The sequence below is a fragment of the Corticium candelabrum genome, chromosome 7, assembly GCF_963422355.1.
Source record: "Corticium candelabrum chromosome 7, ooCorCand1.1, whole genome shotgun sequence".
Lineage (NCBI taxonomy): Eukaryota > Metazoa > Porifera > Homoscleromorpha > Homosclerophorida > Plakinidae > Corticium > Corticium candelabrum.
The window spans coordinates 7,169,286-7,181,250 of NC_085091.1; the positions used below are offsets into that span (position 1 = coordinate 7,169,286).

An 11,965-nucleotide genomic window follows, 5' to 3' on the forward strand; every position below is an offset into this window, starting at 1 on the left:
AATAAATACTATAAACTAATGCAATTATTATATTTAATCTAAAATAATATTAATGAATTGTACTCAATAAATATATTAAATTAATTAATTATTTTTACGTAATTATTATATTTATCTTAAATTAATATTAATTAATTATATTTAATAATATATAATTAATTATATTTAATTAATAAATGTAATTAAAATGGGTCACAACAGAGCCAAGACCCTTCATGATCTGTTTACAACCGTTTTGTATGTTCTGGTTGTAACTTGTTCTTCTGATTAGATCCCATGGTCAATTTGGCTTATCTCAGTGACAACAATTTACTCTCACCAACTGCCCGCTCGGCACAGCAAATAGATCAACTGCTCGCAGAGGTTGACACAATCAGAAAAGAAAAGAAAATCCTACAGACGGAGACCGAAAAGTTGAAACAAGCTCTAACGGCTGCATCTCAACAGAGAGTCACTCCAGCAACGAGTGCACACTCAAACAATGCACAAGCCTCGGACAAGGTCACTGGCAATAAGAAGTACAAACAGCAGGATGTGAATGTGGTTCAGCCGAAGTATCTGAGGGTGTTCAAACGACTTGGACAAGGAGCATTTGGAGGTAATATTGTCTGCCTGTACATTCAGTTAATTAAGTGTGCATGCTGTTTACACAAGTAAGGGACATGGATGGAGTCACTTGTGTCCATTCTGTATGCCCACATGCAACAACTGGACAATGTCATTAGACCCTGACTACACTAGACCAGAAACACACACACACACACACACACACACACACACACACACACACACACACACACACACACACACACACACACACACACACACACACACACGCGCGCACACGCACACACGCACACACGCGCACACACACACACACCACACACACACACACACACCACACCACACCACACCACACTTCAAATCATCCACAGACCTGCATCGCATTCAGAAATTCGAAAATTTCAAAATTCGAATGCCCTCAATGGTTGACAAGATCAGCTTAGTCTAGGCCACTGGCTAGTAGACCCGTATTCACATACAGCTGGTTTACAACCTACTGAAAATGTAGTTGCTATGGTGACTAAATTATTTGCTATGATTTGATTGCTATGACAACTAATTTAGTTGTTATGGCAACTAAATTAGTTGTTATGGTGACTATTTAGTTGCTATGGCAACTAATGGGCAGTTGTGTGTGTGTGTGTGTGTGTGTGTGTGTGTGTGTGTGTGTGTGTGTGTGTGTGTGTGTGTGTGTGTATCTCATATCTCAATCACCTTTGCATGTGAATACCTCAAGGAAACATCAGCTCTTTGGTATATTCCACACAAACACAATCACTCCTCACACCCTCCCACTTGTGTCTTACAGAGACTCACGTCGCTCATTTCCACGGCTCGCCCGTGGCACTAAAGACATACACTAAAATTCTCATCAACCGACAAACAACTTCCACAATCAGAGACCATTTCCTAGACCTACAAAGCATGCACCATCCCAACATCACCAACATTTACGGTGCAACCATAAACGACGGTCTCCCAGTACAACTAGTCATGGAGCTCATGGAGGGAAGTCTGAAATCAGTGATCAACGCTGCATCCACTAGTCGTCTCTATCTCACACTAAGAGAGCAAATCGACATCTCAGTTGACTGTCTGTCCGGCTTGGATTACTTACACAACCGAATCCCAAATGCTTTAGTACACGGTGACGTATGCCTTTCGAATGTCCTAGTCACCAGCACCATGAAAGCCAAACTGAGCGACATCGGACAGTCGCGTTTCATAGCAAGTCTCGTGTCCATAAATCACAGCAACAGTGAGCACAACGCTCACCCAAAGATGTCACTGTCTCAGAGTCCTGCCAGTAGCAGCACCAAAGCCGTTGATATCTACAATCTTGGAACCGCATTAGTCGAGCTGTTTACACCAACACACAATCTGGTGACTGACTCTTGTGTATCTCTGAATGCCATCGAGCGTGATGACTTGAGACGTTTGTGTGCACAAATGATCGCCGACGAAGCGAGTGATCGGATCGACAGTCGAACGGCACTGCTGGTTGTTGAGAGCACACAGTCAGGTGATGAGTACAACGAATGTCCTCCCAAGAGGATGGTGAAGGGAACAATTCATGGCGGACAGTTGATGCTCGTTGACAAGCCTTGGTGACCGTCAGTAGCAGACAAATTTCATAAATTGTTGTAGGATTCGTAGGCTCTGAACTTGGTCATTGATTTCAATGTTTTAATGAGTGTTTGATATAGCGTATGGTCTGGTTGCTGCTGTTGCATTGTATGGACAGAATGATTAGTTGTGATGTGTAAGCTTAGAGGTGCCCGATTAGTCACGTGATGCTGTCGTTCTGCTGAAGTAGAAAGGCATTGACATGATATGATGTATTAGTCGAGTTGGTAATAAATGCAGTTGTCGTTGTTGATTACGGACATTGTGACAATAGGCAATATGTCCACCCATATTTGTAGTCGAGGATATCCCTGAGTGTGTCAAGTAATAAACAACAATAATAACAATAACAACAACAATAACAACAACAATAACAATAACAACAATAACAATAACAACAATAACAAAAACAATAACAACAACAATCACACATAATATTGGTCTCTGCAATACAGTAGAATGTCACTTATACGAACACCAGTTAACCAAATGTGTCGGTCTACTGGACGACTTGTACCTCGAACTCACTCGCTTTGCATGCACTAAACAGTAATACACATGAGCATCAGAGTACACATGTACAGTACTGTAGCCTAGATGGTCGTGATGCATTGGATATTGTGGCTGTTTATAACAACGTGGACATTGCTGACATCATCCTGAAGAGAAGACTGCCAGACGGCAATGATGTGGAAACGGTACTGTTTGTCTCCCTGACCATACTTTGCATGTTGTGTTGTTGATTTTCTGTGTTTCAGACTGTTTCTATGTCAATGGAAGATGTTGCAGTGGAGGTTTGTGTGTGTCAGTTGTGTGTTGAGAGAAATAAGGAAGTGTGACTGTATGGATTGTGTAGACTCGATGTGTCGTGTTCCACTGGGCACACAAGAACAGTAGAGTGGATGTGATAAGAAAGATTGTGGAGCAGGGAACAGAAGTGAAGGACAGAGTTAGAAATAGAATTTGTCGATCATTTGTATGACTTGTTATTGTATTGTTGATGCAGTTGGGACGAAGTTTACTTCACTATGCTGCTGATCATGGCAACTGTGATGTGGTTGATGTTCTCTTGAGCAAGAAGGCAGATGCTGATGCTTCAGACAAGGTAAGTTTGTAGCAACAGTAAATATAACAGTAGAGCTTGTTTGTTGTGATTAGATATTGAAAATTTGTTTTGTTACTGTAATGACTAGCCTCGTCCTCAGACACTCGCCTTGCTCCTTTGTGCAGCGCTCGCATGTCACATGACTAGGCTGACGTCACCGTCTCACTTGTCAGAGCGAGGAGAACACCTTGTATCTTCCAAGTTTGTCGTCATGACGTAGGGCTCCTTTTGATTTGATTTTGTAAACGTAAAATTTGACTTTAATGAGATATAATATTTACATCGCATGCATGAACGATTGTCACACGCTCTCAGGTTGTGCTTTGTTTGATGTAGAGTTAGTACGATGATCCTAACCATGTATGTTAGCTGCAATTCGGGTTTCAGTGCGGTAGACTGCAGAATTGAGGCGTGAAGTAGCGTTTCTGGTGGAATCCATTGACGATGTGTGATGATTAATGCACTTTAGCTGCTGTGAGAGTGACTGTTAGATTACATGCATCAAACAAATTAAATTACAGGGCAAAACTTGCTAACGAATGAGAGTGTGAATCTTTTTATTACATTACATAATTGAATAAAAAAAGAGCCCATGTCATGATGACGAGCTCGGAATATATCAGGCTATCTTCTTGCCTTGACGACTGAGGCTGTGACGTCAACCTAGTCATGTGACATGCAAGCACTAAACAGAAGAGTGAGGTGAGTGTGCCTGAGAACGAGGTGTAATGACATTGAATATCGTATTTCTTCAATTAGTGACCGCGGCCTCTATTTTTAACAACGTTACGGAACTGCAGCCTCTAAACGAGGGCGGCTTGTATTTTTTAAGTCCCTACTTTACGTAAGTCCCTACTTCACGTCGTGACACGTTGGTACTTGAACGTCACATTTCTTTCTGTTGATATAATTGGACACTTTTGATGGTGCCAACCACATAGGTTAAGGTGCAAATGCTACAACTATTATGTTATGATTCCTAGATGAGTGCTGCAATAGGATGAGATTGATGCGGAAGCATAGAAGCATGTGATATGGGCGTGGCCAGTAACTTTTGCACACTAGTGTGGTCTCAATTCAAGGGCAACCTCTATTTTCAACAATCTCTTCAGCTGCGGCCTTTAAACGTGTGAAGCTTCTATTTGAAGAAATATGGTACTCATTTGGTTGTCATGCGCACGAAAGCAGGGATGCATGTTGTGTTGTTTACTGACACTTGTTGGTCTCATTTACAGTCAAGATATCTTTATGACAATAGAATGGTTATGTTGTGTTTTGTATTTATGTTATTAATTAACACTTACAAACAGTGTTGGTTTTCTAGTAAGGTTTATGTTGATCTGATCTTGTGAATGTCTGAATGTCGGTAATTTAATGCTGTAATTCTACAAAGACTTACACATTTCTATTGTCTATCTCTTGTTTTAGTGCATGTTTCATGATCTTGTTGTGATATTCTTTCTGACTCATTACAATAATTATTGTATGTGTGATAGGATGACAATAAGCCTTTTGACTTTGCTCTAAAGAAAAGTCACATGTTAACAACTGGTCAGTTAATGTTTGTAGTAAGGTCGGTTGAAGATGTTGCATTAGAGGTGAGTAACAGTTGTCTTACAGCATAATGAGTGGATACAGTTTGGTATTTTTTGTTTGTATTTTCTTTTATGGAATTGATTTGTGGCATTGATTCTCTTTCTTTGATTGTTGATAATAGGATGTGTGGGAGCTGCTGCAGTGGGCATGTAGGAATGAAGTGGATGTTGCAACAAAGATTGCAGAGAAGTTTTGTCAATCAGTGAAGGAGGTGAGAGTTTTCACAATACTGTTGATTATGTGTGAAAGATGTTTTTGTATTTGTGCATGCAGTCTGGTCGCACTTTACTTCACTTTTCTGCTGAACTTGATCATCGTGAGGCAGTCGAGTGTCTGTTGGAGAAGAAGGCTGATGCAGATGCTAAAGATAAGGTAAACAATATTACAAACATTTGACTCTTAAACTTTGCTGCATAGAACTTGTGTTGTTTATAGTGTAGTGCATCTGTATGGTAGAGTTAACTTACTAATGTTTGCTAAATTAACATGAAAATTTAAGAACACTACTTTTTATACAAATAAATCGACTGTTTGTGGTATCAAAGATGTTTATAGCTGGAGGTGTAGAGAAATTAAAGTTTGAGATTTAATGGATGTTGTGAGATGTTGTCCAGAAACATTTTTATTAATTAATTAACATTGTTTTCATGTGATGACACTTTCCAGTTGAAACAAGACAGTAGTTTAGGCTGTGTTTCCACTAGCTGCACCTTAAACTAATTTAGCTTTAAAACATTTAAAACTAAACCAGTTCAAGAAAGCGACTGTTTCCACTAGGAACTTGGAACGTCCAGGATTTGCAAAACAAATCGTCTAGGAACACTTTATTTTGAAGTATTGGGCTGCTTTGTCGACTCGCCGAGTCAGAGCAACTGTTGGTTGTCACTGATTTAGCATCTACTACTAGGAATTTGCATGACAATGATCAAGGGCGGCGCCGTACAAACAGTCTGTCTTCTCTCTTTCTGTCGCTGCTGATTTCTTTCCTTTATTTAACAACCCTTACATCTTGTAAGGCAATTCTATCCCAGCAAAATAGTCAATATCATCGAAACAGAGTTGTCAGAAGCCATCTAAGCAAGCGCGCTAAAGTTATGTGACAGTTAAACCTAAACCACTTTGCTAAACCTACTTCAAAGTAGGTTTAGAAAATTGGTTTAGTTTTAGAATATAACTTGGTTAGCGCAGGTGGAATCAGATCAATCCTTAATTAAACCAGTGTACCTTAAACCACTTGTTAAACCGGTTTAGGCACTAGTGGAAACGCACCCAACACCATTTGATTTTTGTATATTATGGATAGTGAAAGTGAATAAGAATGGTAATACTCCGGATGTTGGGTTGTCATGGGACTTCCCAGAGTGTCAGGGAATATGTTGTGCGCGTGTGCTCATCTTGCAACAAGTCTAGATGTTCATCTCAAACGTTCTGCCAACTGCTCTAAAATTGATATGGCAGCTCAGTGTGTAGGATCTGATCTAGCTGAAACTTTGTCGCCATTGACAGCGGAAAGTTCTTCAACTAACGTCTCGATGCATTCTGTAGATTCCTCTTCCATTCAATCAGACATGTTTCGACCACTTCCTAGGTTGAAGCTTCCTACTTCTACCGAGGATTGGAATTCTGCTGACAATGCCATGGCATCTGAATTAGTGCCAAGAGTCTGTGGTGAGTACAATATTGATGCCGCAAAAGCCATTTTGGTCGATGGCATTTACCAGTACTTTAGCCAGAGATTTGGTTTTGTATCAGTTGCTCGTAAACACCGGAGACACAAATCAAGAATCTCTCGGCAGCTAATCAAACTGAAGCAGCAGAAGAAAGAAGCTAGGAAGGCTGTGAGGCTAGCTAAATGATTTTCGGAATGTGACAGCAACGTACTTTTGTCTCTTGTCCGGGTCTTCAGAAAGTCTGCGAGGGTGATTCGCAAATCAAGCATTTGGAACAGAAAGCCACTTTCCAACTCCAGTCCAAGTTTCAGCAGACAGCGTTTTCATCCAATTTTTGGAAATTTTCCAAGGACATTCTCAAGGCGAATCAAGAGCCGGTTATCCCATCATTTGATGAGTTATCTGCGTTTGACTATTTCAGCTCCACATATCCGCCAAAGCGTCATTTATCATTCAACCATTCTAAGTGGTTGAAATGTTGTGAGAATCCGACTGTTATATTGTCTGTTTATTTGTCCGTTTGTTTATGAGTTTGTTTGTTTATCTGTTTATTTATGTGTTTGTTTGTCTATTTATTTGTTTTTGCTTGTCTGTGTGATGCATTTAAGTGTTTGCTTGTAGGTCCACCATTCGCATCAAGGAGTGTCATTGCCACAGTCAGTGCAGACACTTTAAAGAAAACATTCAAGTTCTCTTCTGTCGGTAGAATAGTTGTCAACTGGACCAAACCGGAGTTTGATGGAGATACCCAACTAACTGGATACGAAATCAACTGTCGTCTAGTTGGAGCAGCAACATGGACAATCATACATATGTCAGTAAAGACAAACAGTCAGAAACAATGCCCTGCCTAACTGCTGTAGGTGACTATGAGATTATTGTATTTGCTTTGAATCATTGTGGACGAAACGGGTCACAATCTCAGATACTCACCTTTTTTCATCCTACCAACAGTATTAATGGTAAGTTGATATTAACAAAATATAAATTATATTTAATCTGTTGATATTAATGAATTAGAACCCACAATATCAACAACTGAATCAGCACGTAGTTTAGAGAATATTGGAGACGATTCAAACAACGAGGGAAACAATAGTTTGGTATACGTACTTGTCGGTGTCCTATGCGGCACATTGTTTCTCTTTGTTTCTATTGTTTTCGTTATCATCTACAAGATGAAAAGATGTCGGCATGTGGTGATGTACGGCCGCAATGAGAACGGATGTGGGCAGACAGATAAAGGGGTCAACAACAATCAGCGAAGAACACCGCCTCCAATACCACCAAAACCTGCAGTATATGACAACATAGAGAACTACATTCAGCCACCAACACACTTGCCGTTTGGCCCAAGAAGGTACGACTACTCATTTTTAAATTGAATTTTTAGTAAAGTATGATATGATATTAGCCATTTTCAAACTTGTAATATAAAAATTAATTAATTAATTGTTTAATTAATTAATTATTTAAAATAAAATATATTTTAATTAAAGGTAAGTGCGTGTAAACTATTATAACTTATAATAGTTTACATGCACTTACCTTTAATTAAGGATCAGACAGTGTACATGTTAATAAGGTCAAGACATGCCAGTAAAGCTGGTGTCTCTGTTTGAGGCCCATAATTGAGGGCGGCTTCTAATTGACAATGACCATGTGCTGTACAGTATGTGTGTATCATGTGTGCATGTGTGTATGTACGTGTGTGTGTGTGTGTGTGTGTGTGTGTGTGTGTGTGTGTGTGTGTGTGTGTGTGTGTGTGTGTGTGTTATTGATGTTGTGTGATGCGATAGCTCAGTTGGTTAGAGAGTTCTTATGGAATGATTACATCCGGGATCTTGCAGGTTGCAGGTTCAAGTTATCGAGTTATGGCATAATTTTCTTGGGCAAGAAACTTACACACAATTGCCTCTCTCTACTCAGGAGTATAAATCAGTTCCTAGTCTTTGACTGGGGTGGCAAAGGCCTCCAACTGCAACGACGGATCGGACGAGAAAAACTGCTGTCAGTTGACATCAACAAGTAACAACATAGTAACACTGATGTATGAAAACTACGTTGTTGTATAGTTACAAACGAATGCTTGAACAGCAATCCATGTCCGGGAGATCAAATGTGTATTGACGAGCCGACTTCGTATCGATGCACGTGTGCACGAGGATATCGCAAGACGAACGACGGATGTGAAGGAGAGTGGGTGTGTCGTTTGCTGTGTTGATGGCACGTGATTACATCGTAAAGTTTGTCTTCTATAGAGGTGGACGAGTGTCAGACGTATGGACATTGTGCACAGTTTTGTGTGAATACGCCGGGTAGCTTTGTCTGCATCTGCAGTAATGGATACACACTGAAGGCTGACGGTCACACGTGCAAAGCAAACAGTCTGTCTGGCCTCTGTGTGTGTGTGTGTGTGTGTGTGTGTGTGTGTGTGTGTGTGTGTGTGTGTGTCTGTGTGTCTGTGTGTCTGTGTGTCTGTGTCTGTGTCTGTGTGTGTGTGTTTGCGTGTGTGTGTGTGTGTGTGTGTGTGTGTGTGTGTGTGTGTGTGTGTGTGTGTGTGTGTGTGTGTGTGCATCACTGTGTTTGTTTGTTTGTTTGCCTCCAATCTCATCTGCTGTGTCTGTCTTACAGATGGAAATGCCAAGTTGTTGTACGCTGATGGTCAGGATGTCAAGCTAATGGATCTCAACACAAAGTCGATTGAAGGCCTAGCCAAACACAGACTGTCAATCGTTCCGGTCGCCTTCCATTTCCGTACAGGCATGGTAAGTTTGTATACACACTTAGTCTGCATGTTTATTGTCCTTCTAATTGTTTGTTGATTTAGATCTACTTTGGTGTATACCAAAGGAATCATATATGTGCAGTTCCCGCCGACAACAGCGCAGAGCCAAAACCGATTCTTACAGCAGTGGATGGCACTCGTAGCCCTGATGGTCTTGCTGTCAACTACTTGAACGACTGGATGTATTGGTCTAGTCCTGCTTATTGTATGATCTTTATGGCTAAATTGGATGGTTTGTATTGTCGAGTTGTTGTGAATGAGAGTATGAAGTTGGACGAGCCACGTGGTCTTGCTGTTGATCCATTGAGAGGGTATCTGTTCTGGGCTGATTGGGGGCTCACTCGCATATTGGTGCTGCTGCAATGGACGGAACAGGACAGAGACACATTGTAGTGGATGGATTGGTGTGGCCAAATGGAAAAGCAGGCGATACGATAACATAGAGGATCTACTGGGTGGACGGCAATCATGGAGTGGTAAGTCAGGATGGACGGACGGACACACACACACACACATACACACACACACACACACACACACACACACACACACACACACAAACACAAACACAAACACACAGACAAATTGTAGAGCTTTGGGTGTGTCTTAGTCTAATAAGTCTTTGTTGGTGTTGTGTTTGTGTGTTTTCTTTAGGTTGAGGTTTGTGATTATTTGGGTCACAAGCGAAGAGTTATTATACAGGGTGGTGTTGGACGGCCTCTCTTTATTGCGTTGTATGAGGAAAAGGTGTACGTGTCATCTGATTGGGGACCGAGGAAGGAGGCAAGAGTTTTTGTTGCCAATCGATTTGATGGATTACATTTGATGATGATTGATCATGATGTGGACTCTGTCCAAGATATGTAGTGGAGTATTGTATTAGAGGGATGCATGTCACAATACACTAGACTGTTGTATTGGAGGGATGCATCTCTCGTATTATTCTAGGAAGGTCAATCAATTATTTATCTTTTCCAGGCATTGCAGTTTATCAGAAACAACAACAGCAACACACTCCCAATCACTGCGATCAAGCAAACTGCAGTCATTATTGTGTCACCAGTTTTGTGTCGGACTACAAGTGTTTCTGTCCTGATGGCTCCCACTTGTTGAATGACGAAAAAACATGTTCAGTCGGTAAGACACTCTGTATATGCAGCATCTTGTCACGTTTTCAATTTTTGGTTTCTATTGCATGTAGGTGTTGAAAGATGTAATGACAGTTACTGTAATTACAATGGACATTGTGTGAAGGAAGGCAACACAAATAAATGTTTGTAAGTTGTTGTATTGATTATCTAGTGTGTGATGGCTGTTGGTGACAATTTGATTTCGTTTGTAGATGTCGTAGTGACCGCACTGGATCTCAATGCACTGACGTTGTTCACAAGACTCTGTCTTGTCCCAGCACTCGATGCCACAGCCGTGGACAATGTTATATCTCAGTAGAAGGTCACTACTGCACGTAAGTAACACAACTCGTCTGTTTGGTGTGTGTGTGTGTGTGTGTGTGTGTGTGTGTGTGTGTGTGTGTGTGTGTGTGTGTGTGTTTGTCTGTGTGTGTGTCTGTGTGTCTGTCTGTCTTTCTGTCTGTCTGTCTGTCTATCACTTTCCATGTAACACATTTCCAAGTATCACATCTGTCTGTTGTCTTCAGTTGTAATGATGGTTACTCTGGTGTTTACTGTGAGTCCGATATCTCTCCCATCACTTCTCCATTTGATAATTCTACAACCACATCTCCTGCACCACCTCGTGTTGTCGATAATGTCGGTCAGAGCAAAGGAAGCAACGCAGTAGCCATTTCTGTAGAAGGTGCCATCGGTGGTCTAGTGGTCGTCGCGATTATTATCATTCTCGTTATTCTTTTGGTAAAGAATGTGAGGTGAAGTCAAAATTATTGGGTATATTTGTTGGGTTGGTAAATGGTTGTTTAATGAATTTCTAGAGGCAAGCTGTCAATTAACTTTGATAATCCCATGTACCATTCCGACTCTAGCTCTGTTGTTATCCCACCAAAGGCGGGAGTTGAAGAGGTAGAGGGTGTAGTCACGAGACACACACGCATGCACGCACGCACACTCACACACACACACACACACACACACACACACACACACACACACACACACACACACACACACACACAATTCTTATTGTTTATGTTTGTGTGAAGGTCAACCACAGTAAAGAGGTCAATGGCATGCATACAGCTCCGGCTACTTCCACGTCTGTCTGACGAATCCTTGAGAGAATCGTTTTCTTCCTTTGGTGGTCTAGTGTTGTTGACCTTGATAACATTGAGTTTACCAATCATCATCATCCGATCACGTGACGTCAATACTAAACAAGCAATTTCGTTTTCCATTTAAATTAGCATAGTTCTTTTGACTGCATGTAAGATACATGAATTAGTACATAATAGGACACACAAGTTACCTTAATTGTAGAAAATGAATGTTATAGAGAAAGAAATTGATATTAATGTGTGGAAGACACCTATTTTTAGCATAAAGTCACGTGGTTCTCCAAATGGATACTGCGCGCGTTAGGGACGTTTGGCATTAGATTTTGATACCAGGAGTAGCGTGCGTGATGAAGATTACCATCTCGATG

At 40.8% G+C, this 11,965-nt stretch overlaps 2 protein-coding genes and 2 long non-coding RNA genes across 5 annotated transcripts in view; all 4 read left to right on the forward strand.

The window, feature by feature from the left end:
- The window catches only part of LOC134182388 (uncharacterized), an 11,732-nt gene extending 9,282 nt beyond the window's left edge, over positions 1-2,450 (forward strand). For both annotated transcript variants that reach the window (XM_062649785.1, XM_062649784.1), the window contains exons 16-17: positions 272-598; positions 1,373-2,450. In XM_062649785.1, the coding sequence (XP_062505769.1) occupies positions 272-598; positions 1,373-2,175 (1,130 nt within the window). In that variant the 3' untranslated portion in view covers positions 2,176-2,450. The remainder of the gene's footprint in view (positions 1-271; positions 599-1,372) is intronic.
- Positions 2,451-2,679: 229 nt separating this feature from the next.
- LOC134181801 (uncharacterized) lies at positions 2,680-3,322 on the forward strand. The gene is made up of 5 exons (XM_062649068.1): positions 2,680-2,703; positions 2,775-2,888; positions 2,949-2,984; positions 3,047-3,139; positions 3,197-3,322. Exons 1-5 carry the CDS (start codon positions 2,680-2,682, stop codon positions 3,305-3,307), a joined length of 378 nt encoding a protein of 125 aa, XP_062505052.1. The 3' UTR covers positions 3,308-3,322.
- Positions 3,323-7,533: 4,211 nt separating this feature from the next.
- Positions 7,534-10,202, forward strand: LOC134182534 (uncharacterized). The gene is made up of 6 exons (XR_009970350.1): positions 7,534-7,921; positions 8,412-8,571; positions 8,637-8,948; positions 9,196-9,329; positions 9,392-9,825; positions 10,004-10,202. It is a non-coding gene; the product is annotated as an uncharacterized LOC134182534 (long non-coding RNA).
- Positions 10,203-10,323: 121 nt separating this feature from the next.
- Positions 10,324-10,807, forward strand: LOC134182772 (uncharacterized). The gene is made up of 3 exons (XR_009970420.1): positions 10,324-10,486; positions 10,551-10,626; positions 10,692-10,807. It is a non-coding gene; the product is annotated as an uncharacterized LOC134182772 (long non-coding RNA).
- Positions 10,808-11,965: the final 1,158 nt, after the last annotated feature.

Excerpts from the sequence above, each read along its gene's own strand:
- LOC134181801 (XM_062649068.1), top strand. The coding sequence starts at position 2,680 with ATGTGTCGGTCTACTGGACGACTT. Across the intron at positions 2,985-3,046 it reads TGGAAGATGTTGCAGTGGAG|ACTCGATGTGTCGTGTTCCA; the intron begins GTTTGTGTGTGT and ends TGGATTGTGTAG. Across the intron at positions 3,140-3,196 it reads GAACAGAAGTGAAGGACAGA|TTGGGACGAAGTTTACTTCA; the intron begins GTTAGAAATAGA and ends TTGTTGATGCAG.